At 43.9% G+C, this 18,578-nt stretch overlaps 1 protein-coding gene across 1 annotated transcript in view; it reads left to right on the forward strand.

Moving 5' to 3' along the window:
* Positions 1-18,578, forward strand: part of FASN (fatty acid synthase) — a 66,315-nt gene that overhangs the window by 37,757 nt on the left and 9,980 nt on the right. The window contains exons 16-37 of the mRNA XM_035104295.2: positions 327-502; positions 1,134-1,325; positions 1,438-1,518; positions 1,616-1,801; positions 2,776-2,955; positions 3,173-3,376; positions 3,611-3,921; positions 4,036-4,425; positions 6,167-6,331; positions 6,548-6,666; positions 6,780-6,934; positions 8,226-8,429; positions 9,184-9,334; positions 9,738-9,916; positions 10,280-10,399; positions 10,527-10,649; positions 10,945-11,168; positions 12,471-12,669; positions 13,214-13,365; positions 14,262-14,353; positions 14,469-14,620; positions 14,814-15,056. Of these exons, the coding sequence (XP_034960186.2) occupies positions 327-502; positions 1,134-1,325; positions 1,438-1,518; positions 1,616-1,801; positions 2,776-2,955; positions 3,173-3,376; positions 3,611-3,921; positions 4,036-4,425; positions 6,167-6,331; positions 6,548-6,666; positions 6,780-6,934; positions 8,226-8,429; positions 9,184-9,334; positions 9,738-9,916; positions 10,280-10,399; positions 10,527-10,649; positions 10,945-11,168; positions 12,471-12,669; positions 13,214-13,365; positions 14,262-14,353; positions 14,469-14,620; positions 14,814-15,056 (3,998 nt within the window). The remainder of the gene's footprint in view (positions 1-326; positions 503-1,133; positions 1,326-1,437; positions 1,519-1,615; positions 1,802-2,775; positions 2,956-3,172; positions 3,377-3,610; positions 3,922-4,035; positions 4,426-6,166; positions 6,332-6,547; positions 6,667-6,779; positions 6,935-8,225; positions 8,430-9,183; positions 9,335-9,737; positions 9,917-10,279; positions 10,400-10,526; positions 10,650-10,944; positions 11,169-12,470; positions 12,670-13,213; positions 13,366-14,261; positions 14,354-14,468; positions 14,621-14,813; positions 15,057-18,578) is intronic.

The raw sequence follows: 18,578 nt of genomic DNA on the forward strand, positions 1-18,578 counted from the left end.
CCGTTCCAGACGGGTTCGTGGAGTACTTAAACTGAAAGTACTCAAACCGAAGCGTACTTAAACTGAGGTATGACTGTAAATCTCTGTGTCTCTGAAACCAGAACTTCCATTGATGCCTGAGTTCCTTGCTGTTTTGCTGTTTGAAGAGAAGGGAGAAAATATTGCACATTTTTAGAAGAGGCCAGGACCACAGAAAATAGTGGTTGGGGTCCTCCTTAGTCCCATGTTGGCTCCTGGCTATTGGTTTGCCTTCCATTTGCTACTGTTACTATAACTTCTTACTGTTGCATGCAACTTCACAAATTCATTTTTATGTGTGTTCTTAGAATCAATGTCCTTGCGAACAATCTGCTTCCACCTACTGAATATCCTGTTCCTGTGGGGACTCCCCTTATCTCCCCTTACATTCTCTGGGACCACAGTCAGACATGGGATATCCCAAAACCTGAAGACTTCCCAACGGGCGCTGGAGGTTCTGGATCAGCAACAGTCTACAATATTGGTGTGTACCAGCTACTTTGTTCTCCAAAAGCAGATTGTCTTCAAATGCTCAAAATGGCATTTTCAGAATTTATCTCTAGGGGAAATGTATGAACCATCATACACCTTGTAAAATATTTGGGAGGGGGGGAGTAAGCCCCGCCCCGCATAATCGATCACATGATGCAGTGCACGGACACCATTTGAATGTTGATGCCCATCAACCGGGGTGGTGGGCGGCCCCCTCAAATATTTTATTTGGGGGGGGCGAAGGAACCCCAACCCCTAGGAGCTGGCTCCTATGGGGATGGGGAACCTGTGACCCTTGATATGTTACTGTGCTCCTAGATCTATCAACCCCTGCCAATGGGTAAGGGATGGTGGAAATGGTAGTAAAACAAGCTTCTAAAGAATGCCCTTGCTTTTAGCAGAAGAATTAAATTGATGGCGGGAAACTAGGGAGTGGGGGAAAGAGCTGCTTTCTTTTCGATGTTTGCAGCACTGAAACTTATACAGTGGTGATGGGGAAAGTGAGGACATTTGTGCTTGGATTTTGGCAACTTGTGGGAAACAGCTTTGGAGTCTTCTTGGGCCAGAGATGTAGGCTTGAAAAAGATGCTTTGTTCATCTTTTTTTTTAATCATCATTGACAGATGTGAATCCTGAATCACCTGATAATTATTTGGTGGGTCACTGCATCGATGGAAGGGTTCTGTACCCAGCCACTGGCTACTTGGTGTTGGCCTGGCGGACTCTGGCAAGATCTCTAGGGACCTCCATGGAAGAAATACCTGTCACGTTTGAAGATGTTACAATCCACCAGGCAACAATACTACCTAAGAAAGGTGAGGCTAGTCAAATCTCTGCAGCTTAGGCAACTAACATAGTCTGGTGAACCATGTTTCTGCAGGCTATGTTTAAACTCTAATATCCTGACAATTTCGGCCTACCTTGCAGGTGCAACACAGCTAGAGGTGAGACTCATGCCAGCTTCTCAGCGTTTTGAAGTGTCTGGGAATGGAAATCTGGCTGTGAGTGGTAAGTAATTTCTCCCACTACACATACTCTGAAGAAATCCAAGGGGTGTCGGCCTCGCCATTCACTTGCCCTTTCTTCTACATACTGTGTCCCCTAGGAAAAATCTGCCCTTTGGAAGAAACTGCCCTGAATAACTTTCGCAACCAGCAAATTGATTTGGAGATCCAGCCAAACACATGCCCAGACGTCCGTTTAACCAAGGGGGACATTTACAAAGAGCTTCGTCTGCGTGGTTATGATTACGGGCCAACATTCCAGGGACTCTTGGAATCCAGTAGTAATGGTAAAACCATGTACCTTAACTGAAAGATAGGGCTAAGGATTATTACTATTCCTTTTGAATGTAAGAAGGCCCTTGTTGAATCATAGCAATGGCTCATCTAGTCCAGCATCCTGTTCTCACAGTGGCCAACCAGTTGTTTCATGGGAAAGTTCCAAAGCGGGAATTGAGTGCAACAGCATTCATAATGATGGTGATGTGGGGGTGTTGTTTTCGTTTGTTATTATGGTGTGTATTTTTGTGTTTTCATATTGTAAAGTGTCCTGTGATCTTCAGATGAAGGGCAGAATAGAAATTTTATAACTGAATAGATAATACAGTCATACCTCTGGATACGAAAGCTGTGGGTTGCGTACAATACAGGTTACGAACGTGCCGAACCCGGAAGTAACAGAACGGGTTACTTCCGGGTTCGGCGGTTCGCGCATGTGCAGAAGCATCAAATGACGTCATATGCATGCGCAGAAGCCCCGAATCGCAACCCGCGTGTGTGCAGAAGCACAGATGCGGGTTGCGTACTGCTCATGTTGTAAACGGGGCTCCGCAACGGATCCCGCTCGGAACCAGAGGTACCACTGTAAAAGAGTACTTGTGATTCTCAGTAACTGGTGTTGAGAAATGTACAGCCTCCAACAGTGTAGTTAGAACATAGTCATTGTAGCTAATAGCCATCAATAGCCTTGTCCACCCATCCATTTTTTGGAAGCTTCTTCATCTCAGTTACTGATGATGAAACGAAAGCAAATTGTAATTCAGAAATGTTGATAACAGAAGTTCACAATTAGGCAAGCTTTTGAGAAACTGGAGATCAGTCTAGGCATTGCATCCCCTTAGCTAGCTTGGAAAGCACAAGGGCTTTGGGGGCATAGCCAGTACAGTTGATACAGAAGACAGAGATGTGAATAGTTGCTCACTTTGTGCTGCCATTGTCATGCCAGTGGCTGTTGTGTGCTAATTAGATTGCTTCTTGTCCCCAGGGAATGCTGGGAAGGTGTTGTGGAGCGGGAATTGGGTGACATTCCTTGACACCCTGCTGCATTTGATCATCTTGGGGGAAACGGGAAGAAGTCTGCGCTTGCCAACCAGAATCCGCTCTGTTTGCATTGATCCAAAGTTACACAAAGAACGTGCACAAAAATACAACGATGAGATTGAAGGTAATGGGCAGTCCCATTTTTTTATATATGGGGGCTCCTTTATGGACAACAATATTCAAAAGCCTTTGTGCCGACTTAAAGCAGTAAGATAGATTTATGGGAGTCATAAAGCTGTTAGCAGCTGGATTTTCTCTTGGACCAAATTCTGAAAGATTCTTCTTCATCTGATTGCACTGCTTTTTCACTGCTTTCTGCTGATTCTTGCCTTGCCTTGTAGCTTTTGATGCTGTTGTGGACCGCTGCTTTGACACCATCACAGCAGGAGCTGTCCAGATCTCTGGTCTTCACGCTAGTGTGGCTCCTCGGCGACAGCAGGAGCAGACTCCTCCCACACTTGAGAAATTTTGCTTTGTGCCGTATGTGGAGAATGGCTGCTTGTCCTCCAATGCCCAGCTTCACTCCAGCTTTGAACATTGCAAAGGTAAGAAGATTCTTATATCACTATGCTTTCTGATAGGATGCATCCGGTATGAAGTAGACACCCCATCTCATTTGGCAAGGACGTATGGAGCAGCCCCTTAGGAAAGAAACAACCTTTAGGTCCGGGTAGGCACACGTGGAAGTCAAATGCATCCTGTGAACAAATATTAGCAAAACAAATAAAAGCACCAGCGACATAAGTACTTTCTTTTCATATTCCTCCTCTCCTCGACAGAGTTGATCCAGAAATTACAGAAGAAGATAGCAAAGCATGGAGTCAAGTTGGCTATTCCAGGGCTAGAGAATATAAAGACATCTGCACAGATGGAACCTGAGCAGAAGGGCCTCCTGCACATCCTTGCTGAGATCTGTCGCCTGGAGCTGAACGGAAACCTCTACTCAGAGCTGGAACAGGTTGTGACTCGAGAGAAGCTGCATCTTCAAGAAGACCACCTCCTCAATGGCTTGCTGGATTTTGCTGAGCTGAAGACCTGTGTGGACGTGGCACTGGAGAACATCACCAGCCGCAAGATGAAGATAGTTGAGGTTAGTTGGGGTGCAGCTCTGCAGAGAGGCAAAACATTTCTTCACAAGTGTGCTTTCTCCATGTGTTAATGGCATGCAGTGCTTTTCATTAATGGCTACTCTTTTCGTTTACAGGCCCTGGCAGGAGACGGGCACTTATACTCGCGCATCACAAGCATCTTAAACACTCAACCCATGCTTCAACTGGACTACACTGCCACTGACAGAGCCCCAGAAATACTGGCATCCAATGAGAGCTGTTTGCAAGAACTTGGTGTTTCTACTGAGCAGTGGGACCCTGCAAGCCCTCCTTCTGGAAATCTGGCAAATGCTGATCTCCTCGTGTGCAACTGTGCACTGAACCCTTTCAGGAATCCAGCAGAGGTGCTCTCCAACATGGCGGCCACAGTGAAGGATGGTGGTTTTGTCTTACTGCACACTCTTCTGAAGGGAGAAACTCTTGGAGAAATTGTCAGCTTCCTCACATCTCCCGAGCTGAAGGAGAAACCTGGTCTCTTGACTCAGGTAATTTTATAAGCCCTTGTTATTTCTCTTCAGTTGGCTCTAGATCAGGCACCCCCAAACTGCGGCCCTCCAGATGTTTTGGCCTACAACTCCCATGATCCCTAGCTAACAGGACCAGTGGTCGGGGAAGATGGGGATTGTAGTCCGAAACATCTGGAGGGCCGAAGTTTGGGGATGCCTGCTCTAGATCATGCTTTGCTCAGAACAATGAGTTTGGAGTGGTGTTTCGTTTTTCATTTTCCTTTTAAAAGGATAACTATTCATTAAAAAAACAAAACTCCAGAAATAATCCGTAGTTTTAGGCAGATTTAGACTCTGTTGTTTAGATTATTGGTTCCTATTCTTAGGGATTAAAAAGGCATACTAATTGTATGGTGCAAACTAGTATCAAGTATTTCGTTTTGGGAGAGGGGGCATTTTTATGATTAGTAAAGAAAATGAATCAGTAGAGGATTCTTCCCCTGGAAAAACAATAAATTATTTTGTTGTTCTACTTAGGGACAATCACAATGTACTTACAATAACTAAGACCACAATCCAAACTCCAAATCCAGCGGCTGATATTGCAGAGGACTGTCTCTCTACTCAACCCAAAAGACTTCCACCTGTCTATCCCCTCAGAGATGCCAGGGCCATTCCTCTGGCATGGACCTCCCTGTTCTCCCTGCTGAAAGTGCAGGCAGGTGGAGGTACTGTTTCTGGGATTCCCACTGGCAGAAGCCTGCAGAAATCCCCAAAACGGAATTCTGTGGGTGGAAAGGGGGAGCAGATGAGCCATCCCAGGGTTCACTGGATCATGAGCTGGCCCCACTTGCCATCCCCAGACTGCCATAGAACAGAGCATGGTTTTGCCTGTGGCAGTGGTTACCTTGATCTGCCACACTGCAGTGCTGCCCAGCTGGGGTTAGGATTGCTCAGTATACAATAGGCATCCCCAAACTGCGGCCCTCCAGATGTTTTGGCCTACAACTCTCATGATCCCTAACTAAGAGGACCAGTGGTCAGGGATGATGGGAATTGTAGTCCAAAACATCTGGAGGGCCGAAGTTTGGGGATGCCTGGTATACAACCAGCCATATAACTGCCTACCTTAGTGATTCACAGAAGCAACAATTCCCACCCATGTACATGACTGGGGTGTGACAGACACTCACCAGTGTCTGTCTTAAAAACATGCAATGCTACAACAACAACAACAACAACAACAACAACAACAACAACAACGAGAGGTAATCTCAGAAGCTGAAATGTAGCCAGGTTGCTAAGCCTAATGGCCATAGATATTGGCAAATAAAATTGAAATTTAGGCTGCAAGCCTTTACACACTTACCGGGGAGTAAGACCAACCCAAATCAGTGGTGCTTACTTCTGAGCAAACATTCATAGGATTGCATTGTTAGAGCTGCAAGTATCTGGTTTATAAATACACTTCCCAAACAAAAATATTAACATTCTGTATAGGTTTCAACATATCTATCTATCTATCTATCTATCTATCTATCTATCTATCTATCTATCTATCTAATCTCTGTTGCACGCAGCCCCATGGAAGTCAATAATTTTTCACTAGATGCAAAGAGCAGGTCAAAAAGGCAAGAACATCAGTTAAAATCAGTTCTCAACAATAGAGTGGTGATTTCCAAAATCTTTGTTTTGTGAAGCCAGCAATTGAGACAATTGTTTGTTCAAGAATCATTTTCTTGGCCCCATCTTATACATTTAAAATTTATTGTCTCGGCAGGTAGAATGGGAGGACTTACTTAGCAAGGCTGGTCTGAATTTGGTAGCTGTAAAAAGATCCTCCTTTGGCGCAACCATCTTCTTATGCCGTCGGCCAGTTCCTGCGAAGGAGCCTGTTTTCCTGCCGGTGGATGAGACTCACTACAAATGGGTGGAACCTTTGAAGGTAACAGTTTTTGATATGGGGAAATAGCTGTTTTCCATTCTTCTTCCCAGGCCTTTCATCTAGATCAATATTTCTCAATGAAGTTATTGGGTTTTTAAAAAGTGCACTCTGTCAGTTCGAGTGAGAGAGCTGCTTTTTTTTTTTGTCGTACTATGCGTTCTGGAAATCCCTCTTTTCTGTGTTAACTAATCAGCTTGCCTGGGATCTCTCCTGCAGGAAATGCTAGCAGAACCTTCTGAACATCCTGTGTGGCTAACGGCTACCAGCTGTGGTACTTCAGGAATTGTTGGCATGGTGAATTGCCTGCGCCAAGAACCTGGGGGCAACAGGATCAGGTACCAAAATTCAGCATCCAGTGACAGCATTCAATTTCTGTCGCTACTTATGAACATCTGATAGAAATGTTAGTGAACTAAGACATAGATTAAGTGTGTGCTTTGCTTCCTAGGTGCCTTTTTGTTTCCAACCTGGACTCTTCTTCTCCTAAACCCTCCACCACCCCTTCTACCAAGCAGATGCAAACGATTCTGCAGAATGACCTGGTGATGAATGTTTATCGTGATGGGAAGTGGGGCTCTTTCAGACATCTCCAGCTAAAACAAGGTGATTCTTATTGTCAAGGACAGCCAGCTTGTAGCAATATTTATTCCCACAACACCATAGGTAGCCAACAAGGTGCCTTCCAGATGTTGTTGGACTGCAACTTACATCAGCCTGAGTTGAAGTGGCTGATGGCCAGGAATGATGGGAGCTGCAGTCTTCCAGTCTGGAGATCAGCATGCTTGCTACTCCTGCCATAAGGTCTGGAAAACAAAAACAAAAAGCAAGAAGACACTACTTGGCCCAGTCTCTTTCCTCAATAATTGTTCTTCTGGGACATAATCATCCTGATTCTGTGAAATAACACTGGCCCTCTTTAACATTTGGCATCTGTTCAGCAAATGGTATGAGTTCTTTTGCAACTGTGATTACAGCACATGGCCGATGACACATGACACTATTGTTAAAACATCTGCACTGACTGCCCAACTACTACCAAACCAGGTTCAAGGTCCTTGTATTAATTTACAAATCCTGAACAATTTAGGCTGAGAATACCTTGGGGACTGCGTAAATCCTCATATACCAGCTTAGTCACTGAAATCATCTATAGGAGTATAATTAGTTGTCTCCTGCATAAAGGTAAAGGGACCCCTGACCATTAGGTCCAGTTGCAGACGACTCTGGGGTTGTGGCGCTCATCTCGCTTTAGTGGCCGAGGGAGCCAGTGTACAGCTTCCAGGTCTTGTGGCCAGCATGACAAAGCCGCTTCTGGCAAACCAGAGCAGCGCACGGAAACGCCATTTACCTTCCCGCCGGAGTGGTACCTATTTATCTACTTGCACTTTGAGGTGCTTTCGAACTGCTAGGTTGGCAGGAGCTGGGAGCTCACCCCGTCATGGGGATTCGAACCACCAGCCTTCTGATCAGCAAGCCCTAGGCTCTGTGGTTTAACCCACAGCGCCACCAGTGTCCCTGCCTCCTGCATAGGCAAGGCTTATTTGACATTAACACAAAGTAGAGCTTTTAGTGTCGTAGGCTCAGTCCTGTGGAAAGCTCTGCCAGCAGAGATTCAGCGGGCACCTTCTTTTTCAACCTTTAAATGTCTGTTGAAAACTTTTCTATGCCACCAGGCTTGTGGCGGCAATTAAAAATACGCCTTTCCATAATGGTTAGTGGGTGGTCTCTGATATTAAATGTTTGTGTGTTTGTCTTATATGTAGATATTGTAAACCGCTTTGATATTTTTCATGATACAGTGGTATATAAAGATTATTATAAATTAACAAGCAAACACACTTTTACTTGTAACAATGGAAGAATGCTGACTGCTCTGCCTCCTGTTCTGCCACAGCTCAACCTCAGGAGCTGACTGAATATGCATTTGTGAATGTATTGACGCGTGGGGATCTCTCCTCTCTCCGTTGGATCGCTTCTCCGCTTCGCCACTTCCACACAACCAATCCCAATGTCCAGCTCTGCAAAGTCTATTATGCATCTCTCAATTTCCGTGACATTATGTTGGCTACAGGAAAACTCTCCCCAGATGCCATTCCAGGTGAGCTGGGGGGGGGGTTCTTTCAAGAGAGACCTCACGATATTTTGGCACTGTGAGTGGCACACTGCCTGTAAGCCGTTTCTTGGGCTTCATGCAAGTGTGTTATCCAGAAGTAAGGGGCACCATGTCTAAAACCAGGCATGAATACACGGGGGAGGGCTCAGAGCTCCGCGGTCATGATTTGCATGCAGAACGTCTGAGGTTCAATCCTCAGCTTCTTCATCCAGTTAAAGAATCTCAGGTAGCGGTTGTTAGCAAAATCCCCTGCCTAAGACAAAGAGCATTCCCAGTTATAGTCAGTACAGGGCTAAATGGTCCGATGACCTAACTTACGGCAGGGTCACATGGCAAACATCTCCTGAGACTGATTTGCATATGCACATTGAACTCCTGTGCCCTGGGCCAAATGGCCTTTCCTCACTTCAATTGTGCTTTCGTCATTCATAGCACTGGATTAACTCTCTTGCCTCACTTAGTATAATTAATTTAATGCAACACCTTGAGCAATATATATTTTTGCAGAGCTTATTGATACTGTATTAGCATGATCATAGTAAGTTCTTATTCTTGCTTTCGAGAGCAAATCAAGAAATGTAACATCATTGGTTACTGATTTGGAGAGGGGAGGGGAAAAGGTGTTAAAAGCATCTGGTCGCTGCCACGTTCCAAACTTTTAGACATCAGGCATTACCTTTTTTCCACGCGTTACACTTTACTGGAGCAGCTTCATGGGGATCATTCCATTCTTTTTCAGGAAACTGGACACTGCAGCAATGCATGTTGGGAATGGAATTCTCAGGATGTGACCCTGCAGGGAAAAAAGTGATGGGATTGCTACCAGCTAAAGGCCTGGCTACAGTGGTCGACGCTGACAAGAGGTTTCTTTGGGAGGTTCCACAAAACTGGTAGGCTAGTTTACATTTTCTTTCATGTGGGGGCTAGGTTACATACACTCTGCCTGATCTGAAGACCTTTTAAAAGCAAATTGGGATTTAATGTAAATAATGCATTGTTAGCAACAGAACTATCTTGTGGCGGTTGGTTTTTTTTAGTAGTATAACTGTTTTTAATTCATTGGCTAGTCCTCTATGACAGAGATGCTATTAGACTCCAACTCCCATTAGTCCCAGCCAGCATAACCCAGTGGTCAAGGATGATGCAAAATAGTGTGCAGCTTCCCCATTTATTCCCTAGGATCTTGCGTGTTCACCCTCCCTCTTCCCCTCTGTAAAAAGAGTTGCAAGAGATGATAACTGGCTCAGAAAATAAATGTTGATACCTAAGAAAGGCCTCTTTCCTTTTCTTCAGGACTCTAGAGGAGGCAGCCTCTGTTCCTGTGGTATATGCTACTGCTTACTATTCCTTGGTGGTCCGGGGTGGCATGAAGAAGGGCGAGACGGTGCTCATTCATTCTGGCTCAGGTGGTGTGGGCCAGGCAGCCATTGCTATTGCCCTCAGCATGGGCTGCCGCGTCTTTACTACTGTGGGTAAGTAGAGAGACTCTTTTTCTAGTCACCCTGGGCCTTATTGTCGTTGTTATGTGCCTTTACTGATCACACATTCAATTGGAACGAGGCATTCATCTTCAGAGGTAGTAGTTTTTTTTTAAGCAATGTTTTAAGAGTGTATGCATCTCAAGTATGCCTATCTTTTATGCCACAGAGATAAACATGGAGGGAGTGATTAAGAAGAAGACTTTTCCTAGTTATTTTTTTTTTGTGGGGGGGGGGGGCAGTGAATTCCTGAATCCCTTCAGGAAGCATGAAACAATCAGCTCTATTCCTCTTGAGTGTTAGCCTCTACAGAAGAAAGTTGCTTACAAAAACAAAATGCTTCTTGTCTGATTTCAGGCTCTAAAGAGAAACGTGAATATCTCCAAAAAAGATTCCCACAACTTGATGCGAATAGCTTTGCCAGCTCTAGAAATACCTCATTCGAGAAACATGTCCTGAAAACCACCAATGGTAGAGGTAATAAAGCCTTTTCCAGGGCTTAAGATTTAATTAGAAGTTGGGTGTGTGTCCATAAATGCAGATTACTTAGTAGGAAGGCAGGATTGTTGCGATGCTGGGTTGTTATATTGTCCCTATTTGGCAGGTGTAGACTTGGTTTTGAACTCCTTGTCAGAAGAGAAGCTCCAGGCCAGTCTGCGTTGCCTTGCTCAACATGGACGCTTCTTGGAAATAGGCAAATATGACCTGTCCAACAACACACCACTTGGTAAGATTTCACTCAGAATTTTATGTTCCTAGTATCATGATAACATGATGCTTGTCTCTAATACATTTTGCAATGAATTTGTGTGGGCGGTGTTTCTGTGGAACTGGCCTCTCTTAAGCCTTGCTCATTGTAATCCAGTAGCTATTACTCCCAAAAATAGCAGTTTCCTTTCAAAGGCTTCTGTTTCTGTCTGTGCCACTGGTATGTGAATTGCTTTTAATATTCAAAGGGAATTTGCTGGTTGTGAAGACCATAGTAGAGTGTAAAGCCCATAAACCTGTGTTGCTCCCCGTAGGGATGGCCCTTTTCTTGAAGAACGTGGCTTTCCATGGGATCCTTTTAGATGCCATTTTTGAAGAGGGAAACCAAGACTGGGAAATAGTGTCCAACTTGCTGACAAAGGGCATAAGAGACGGTGTGGTGAAACCTCTACGGACCACTGCCTTCAACAGAGAAGAGGTAGAAGCTGCCTTCAGATACATGGCACAAGGAAAACACATTGGAAAAGTTGTGATCAAGGTATGGCTGGTAGATCTTTAGAACTGCATTTGTGACCCAAGTGTGTGCAAACTGCGCTAATCAGCTATGGGTGGTGATAGTAAGGCCTAGGAGTGAGAGAGGGAAAGTCACTGGGAGGTGGCGTTAACACTATTTATTATTATTTTTTATTAAATTTGTAAACTACCCTATATCCGCAGGTCTCAGGGCAGGTACAACATAAAATCAAAATATAAAAACACAAAATACATAACAACAACAACAACAACCCAATAACACACACACCCCTCCTCCCCAGCATATTTTAAAAGGGCATTGCATGTTAATCAGCCAAAGGCCTGGTTAAAGAGGGAATGTTTCTGCCTGGCGCCTAAAGGTGTATAATGAAGGCCTTTTTTCACAGGTTTTTAAACAACTAGTATTTTTTATTTGCTACATTTAAACCCCACTTTTTCCACTGCTTCTGGAGGCAGCTAACAATTTTTTAAAATCCACAGAGAAAACCAAACCAGATAACAAAAGTTTGTGTTAAAACTCCAGAGAGAAATAAGATTTTTAAAAAGACATGTATATGAAATTTAAAAGCAGATTAAAACACAGCAGTTGAGAACAAATTGGCTCAGAAGGCCAAAGGCCTGTTTAAATGAAGAATCTTTTTTTCCTGCCAGTAGAAGGTCATTAACTAGTGGGCTGTTTGAACCTCTCTAACAGGGCACCTCAGAAGTGTGGATTAAGTTTATTCTGATTTAGCTGGAGATGCATCTGTTGACACCTTTACTGACAATATATGGGAATCAGTCTAGGACCCACTGTGGGGAATGTGTGAGCAGTTCTAACTCCAAGACTTTGAAGAGGGATTGTTGTTCTCACTGAAACTCAGTGGGGGTTTTTTTCCTAAAAAAAATGTTTAGGGGTACTCTCATTTTCCTACTCATATTGAAATACTGCCCCCTCAATGAGGCCAAACTTAGATTCACAAAATGTTTAGGGGTATGCGTACCCCTGCGTCCTCCCAGGAAAAAAAAACCACTGCTGAAACTTAACATGATATGGGGAGGGGACAGAAATCTGAGGATGTCTATGCTTTTCACTAGACAGAGCTATTCAGCCCTTGCTTTTTCCCAACTTCTGCTTGGCCCCAAAGTGATTACATGTCTAGCTAAACCATTTAGCACCTGCTTCCACTTTATTTATCATTTGCTTCTTGCGTGGGATATCCTTTGCCAGCAGAGCATAAACCAAGGCTATAAAAACAAAAGAGCATGCTTCAGTTTTTTCTGTAGATTATTGTTTTTGATGAACTGTCTGTGCTATCATTTGCAGGTCCACGAAGACGAGAAATGTTCCACAAAGGAAGCTAAGCAAACCCAGCTCTCTGCAATATCCAGGACTTCTTGCCCACCAAATAAGACGTACATTATCACAGGAGGCCTAGGGGGATTTGGGCTGGAGTTGGCTCAGTGGCTGATTGAAAGAGGAGCAAAGAAGCTTGTGCTAACATCTCGTTCCGGCATCCGAACTGGTGAGTTGATACTGAAAAGCATTTGAAAGGAAAGGTTTGAGTTTGCGAGCAGTAGTCAAGAAATTGGGTCAGTTCATGATGTTAAAGAACAATGGTTGCAGACTTTTTTTATAAAAAAAGGAGGGGAAATTATGTGGGTTGAGGTGGGGGAGAGATCCTGAAATGGAGTTATGAAGCATCTAGGTTTAGCACAGGCATCCCCAAACTTCGGCCCTCCAGATGTTTTGGACTACAATTCCCATCATCCCTGACCACTGGTCCTGTTAGCTGGGGATCATGGGAGTTGTAGGCCAAAACATCTGGAGGGCCGCAGTTTGGGGATGCCTGGTTTAGCATAAGAAATTCACAATATGTCTACATAGGTAGGAGCAAAGGCACTTGTTCATCTTTAAACAAAAGGCAACGATTAATCCCATTATTAAGAAAGAAGGGGAAAATACTGACCAGAAACTGAAGCAGTGCAAGACTTCTGATAAGAATAATTGCAATGAGAAGTATACCCAGTGCCCAGTGATTCTCATTTCTAGATTTTCACGATTTGTAGGTTATCAGGCTAAGCGTGTCCAAGAATGGAAACAGCTGGGTGTCCAAGTTCTCGTGTCAACCAGTGATGTCGGGACTCTTGAAGGGGCACAACACTTAATACAAGAAGCTTCTCAGCTTGGACCAGTTGGGGGCATCTTCAACTTGGCTATGGTGAGTGGCCGGTGCTCAAGATTGACATGGCTGTGATAGTTTCTAATCTGCTGTTTGCGTTGGTTGAGCCATGTTAACGGGCAACAATTCTGCAGTATGTTCTGGAAAGGTCTAGACTCCAGAACAAACTTCCTGGTGGTCTCCACATATCATTGGACTCCAGCTCCCATTAAGCCCAGCCAGCATAGCCTGTGGTTAGGGCGGTTATAGTCTAAAACATCTGAAGGGCACCAGTATGGGGAAGGCTGGTTTTGAAGGCAGGAAACTATCACCCCATTAAAAAGAGAAAAGTCATGCCGAGGTGTTGGGGTTATGTTTATGATACAGGAGAAGCAGCAACCACCAAATGAAATGTTAACATACATTTTGTAGTCAGCAGAAAAATTTGAAGGGCAGGGGTTAGGTTCCCTAGTAAATTCCGGGGGCGGGGGGCATGTTTTATTATATATTCTATTAGTTGTCAATGTTGTAAAAGAAGCAATGCATGAGGAGAGCTTATCTGACCCTCATCAGGAAGAATTACTAATTTATATTTCAAAAGTATCTTAGCTAGATTTCTTTGGACCAAACTAGACTTGACTTTAAATGTACGCTTGTATTGTTTAAAAAAATATATAAAGAGCACACACTGGAGGGCAAATACTGAGTGAGAGTTTAACCATACCATTCCTAGCTGCAGAACTACTAATTATCATTCCCCTCCCTCTGCAATGGCTACCATTTGCATTTTTAGACATGCAATTTAAATTTACAACAATACATCCAGGTTGGCTCTTTGTCCAGAATTTGCTATTCTGTTTCCATATTTGTTTTGAAAAGGAAAGCATGATTTGTATCTTGACTTGATGGAGTGGGGGGGACAGATGAGAAAAACACTAATTCCTGGTTTCCTATAGGTCTTGAAAGATGCTATGCTGGAAAATCAGACACCAGAACTTTTCCAGGAAGTCAACAAACCCAAATATTCAGGGACACTTAACCTGGACCAGTAAGTAGCACGTGAAGACTGAATATGAACAACTGTTCTGCTTGATGATACTTAAGATGAGGGAGAGATGAATCTTCGTAAAAATGAGTAACAAATCATCTTCCTCCCCCCCTAGAGTAACCCGTCAAAAGTGCCCAGAGCTGGACCAGTTTGTCGTTTTCTCTTCGGTAAGCTGTGGAAGAGGAAATGCCGGGCAGAGCAATTATGGTTTTGCCAACTCCACCATGGAACGCATCTGTGAACAGCGACGGCATGATGGGCTTCCAGGTAACAGCACAGTCCCTCCAACCCCGAGGAATCTCTTCTTGAAAGTAAAAGGCAAAAAAAAAGATTTTCACAGAACTAAGCATATGCTGCCTGGTGCCTTTTGTGCACCACCAAATCTGTTCTGTCTGCTTGCCCTATTTCGTCTTGTCAAATGCTCTATAAAAACCACCATGCATTATCTCTTCTTTTCCAGCCCTGGCAGTACAGTGGGGCGCTATTGGTGATGTGGGTGTCGTATTGGAGACAATGGGCACCAACGATACTGTGGTTGGAGGGACTCTGCCACAGAGGCTCAGCTCATGCTTGGAAGTTCTGGATCACTTCCTCAACCAGCCTCAGCCTGTCATGTCCAGTTTCGTCCTGGCAGAAAAAGTGTTGGCAAAAAGTGATGGGGCCAGCCAGAAAGACCTCGTGGATGCTGTTGCTCACATTCTCGGTAAATATCACTCTGGATAATTGTGGCAGTTCGGTGATGTTGTCTTCGTTGAAAATCTCCAGTGGTTAGCATAAAACAACTATCCTGATGTGAAATGAATTAACAGCCTGAGCTAGCTATGGTGCTTGTAATGAATCTGCCCAGGAAATTTGCTACACTGTGTAGCTGAGAAGATTTTTACAGTATTTTATTATAGTTCGTGGTAGGGCTGCCATATGTCCGTGTTTTCCCTGACATACCCTGTATTTGTCTGTCGGAAATTACAGAAAATCACAAAAATGTCCAGGAAAACATGGGTGTGTGGCAACCCATGTAGGAACTATCAAAAATTTTTGTGTGGAGAATTCAACAACTTTGTCAAAAAAGCTGAACGACTTTTGTGTCTGGATTTTCACTTTCTGGAATATGCCAACTCTAGGTTCACGCCCACAGTTTTATAAAGGCACACCCTTTGTGTAGATATACAGGAATCGTGAGAGAGAGACAAAGAGAGGGCACACCAAAACAGCAGAAGCATCAGTTAAGGCCTTTTCTTCCCCTCAGAGCTGCTGAAATAGTTGCAAGAGTACCAGCCAAAGAGAGAACCATTTTGAAATCTGATTAACTTCTGCAGATTTAAAACTGCCCTCTTTATGACGCCTGTGCTTTGTTTATATCCACTGTTTCTCACACAATCCATTGCTGTTACTTCAGGATTGTATTGTGCTACTCGCACTGCATCATCTCTCCTGGCCTGATTATTGCCTGCTATGCTTTATCATACTAGAAGACAATCAGTCCTATTGTTCCCTGGGGATGATTTCCCAGAACTGGGTTGCTCTTGAAAAGTTGCGCCATGTGTAGGCTTTAGTAGGGGGAACACAGTGCATTGCAAGTGGATGCAAGGAGGATTAGATGTGGGAGGAAATATGGCCAGAGGTTTGCACAGGAGTGGGTTTTGAAGGTGTGAACCTGCCACCTCCCTCACTTTTGAAACTTGGAAGAGAGAGAGAACGTAACAGAGAACAAAAGTGGGGCAAGGCACAGACTCGGGAGAGCATAAGTGAGACAATTATAGACTGGGGACCAGAATATGGAAACGCTGAGCAGAAACTTGCATGTGAAAAAAAGGAGTAGTTTCCAGTTCAGTTTCCAGTGTTAAGGCTGCCAGTGCCACTGTTTATGTGACCTCATCCATGCGCAAGAGGGTGGCGTCAGCAGGCTTGGGGAACCCCAAGGTTTGCAGAAGTACAAGAAATATTTGCAGGGGAAGAGGAGGGCTTCTAACGTGTAACCTAATGAGGACAAAGTGGCCAAGGGATACTGACTGATCGTAGGAGAGGAATTGTGGAAAACAGGGAGGTGTGCTGGAACAGAGTGCCTGCTCCCCCCAGCAGTATTCTGTTGCTGGTCACATGTGTAAGAGCAATCATATCACCTGCCAAGTCAGCATATTCAAGCATGTTAAACTGCCACTCTTCCTTAGTGGGTACTGTACTCGTTCTCCATCTTTGTGCAAATAAGATTCTAGCCGCAGTGGTGGCATATAATAATAATTTCTCTTTTTTGGGGGGGGGGAGGGGGGCTTCTGTCCTTACCATTCCCAAGAAGAATGTCTCAGTCTTTTGGGGAAAGGTTGTTTTGAATATCTTTTTAAAATTCATTGTAAATTACAGTGGTACCTCCGGTTGTGGATGGGATCCGTTCCAGAGGTCCGGCCGTATCCCGAAGTTTCCGCAACCGGAGGTGCCGCTTCTGCGCACGTGCATGGCACAAAAAAACGCTTCTGTGCATGCACGTGCGCCTAGAGCTCATAATTAATATTATGACCCCACATCCTGTGCCCACTTAATCATACTTGATTTCACAAATTCCTCTTTTGTTTACCACTTTAGCAACAGTTTGTACATTTTTCATAATACTTTTACCTTTTGTATCTAATGAACCCCTTGTAAACTAGGATTATTATTTTTCTGCAAATCTGATTTTTAAAAATCTCTTTTAAACAGTTGCAACCAATCTATTAATAAATTTATTAATTCCTCAGGATTTTTCAACCTTTGTTCCTGTCCTGTAGGATCTAGGATTTCTTTATATGTTAACCATTGTTTATCCATATTTGTTCTTTTCCTTTCAGTGGCTTCAATTGAGGATATTCACATTCTAATAGATTTGTGTACTTTTCCCATACTCTGTTTATTTTTATTTTTCTAATCACATGGTTTCTAAAAGTTTTATAAATATTTGCCTTCCCATACCGTACACAGGCATGCTACCCAAATTATATACCATGTCCTTCCAGATTTAACACTCTGGTATTTTCCAACAATATCCAATCATTTATCCACCATAAACATGATGCCTCAAAGTAGATTGCAAGTAATTTGCAATGTGGTTTCTTCATTTTTCTCCAGGCTGATTTCATTCACACCCTAGCCCTTACATTTTAGACATCTACATTTGTTACATCTCCTGTGTATTCACCAGACGTGCCAACTCCTAGGGGCCGAGGCAGTTTCGGCCCCACCTCCAAGTATTTGTTGTGAGTTCGGCTCTGCTCCCTGGCATTGTGTACACTGCATACGGGCCCCCTCAGTCCCCTTAAGAAGCTGACGCCTCCGGTATTCACAAACTATTCTTGTCACATTGTGCACGGCTTACATGAAACAGTGGGTTATTATGGGGAAGCATTTACAACCCTCCTCTGTCCCCCTCCCTACTTTCTCTACATGCAACTGTCTCTTCCACGATGCTCCAATCCTTTCTTTGAAATAAAGACCTCTTCCCATTGGCGGAGAAAGGGGGGGCGGTCCGCCCCAGGTGTCATCCCTGGGGCGGGGTGACAAATCCCCCCCTGGGTGGATCACCAACGCACCTATAGGGACGCCCATAGGGACGGGACGCGCAGCACCCATAGGGACGGGGTGTGCCGCGGGGCCTCAGCAGCAGGCGGGCCATCCCTATGGGGACCACTTGCCCCGCCCCTATGGGCAGTTTTCCCCGCCCCTGGGTGCGCCGCCCCAGGTGCCCAAGAGGCTTCCTCCACCGCTGCCTCCTCCCCCCGCTTCTCTTGTCCAAAGTCTTATATATTTTTGTTTGTTTGTTTTCAAATAATATTTATTCATTTTATAAAAATAAAGAAAAATACAACAAAGCAACAAAGAAAAAACCAAAAAGAAAATAGAAAAGAAAAACATAACAATAACAACCATCTTTCATTTTACTTCCTTGATTCCCCCCTCACTGGGTCCATTTTTTTAATCCATCTTGAGCAATTTTCATATTATATCTTAAATCATTTTCCATTTATTTAACAGTTTCTTCTTCATTTTCTCTCAATTATTCCTAATCTATAAACATCAATTATCCTTTAACTATAATCCTCAATTAGTCCTAACCCTATAATTAATTTCCCAGCCATCTATCTTCTATTTCACCCCTTGGCCTAAAATTAATTCCCAAAAATATCCATAAATTCAAACATTGCCTCTTCTATCCTAATAACATTTAAACACTTATATCTAATTCAGCCCCCCCCCCCCT

The sequence above is a fragment of the Zootoca vivipara genome, chromosome 2 (genome assembly GCF_963506605.1).
Source record: "Zootoca vivipara chromosome 2, rZooViv1.1, whole genome shotgun sequence".
Lineage (NCBI taxonomy): Eukaryota > Metazoa > Chordata > Lepidosauria > Squamata > Lacertidae > Zootoca > Zootoca vivipara.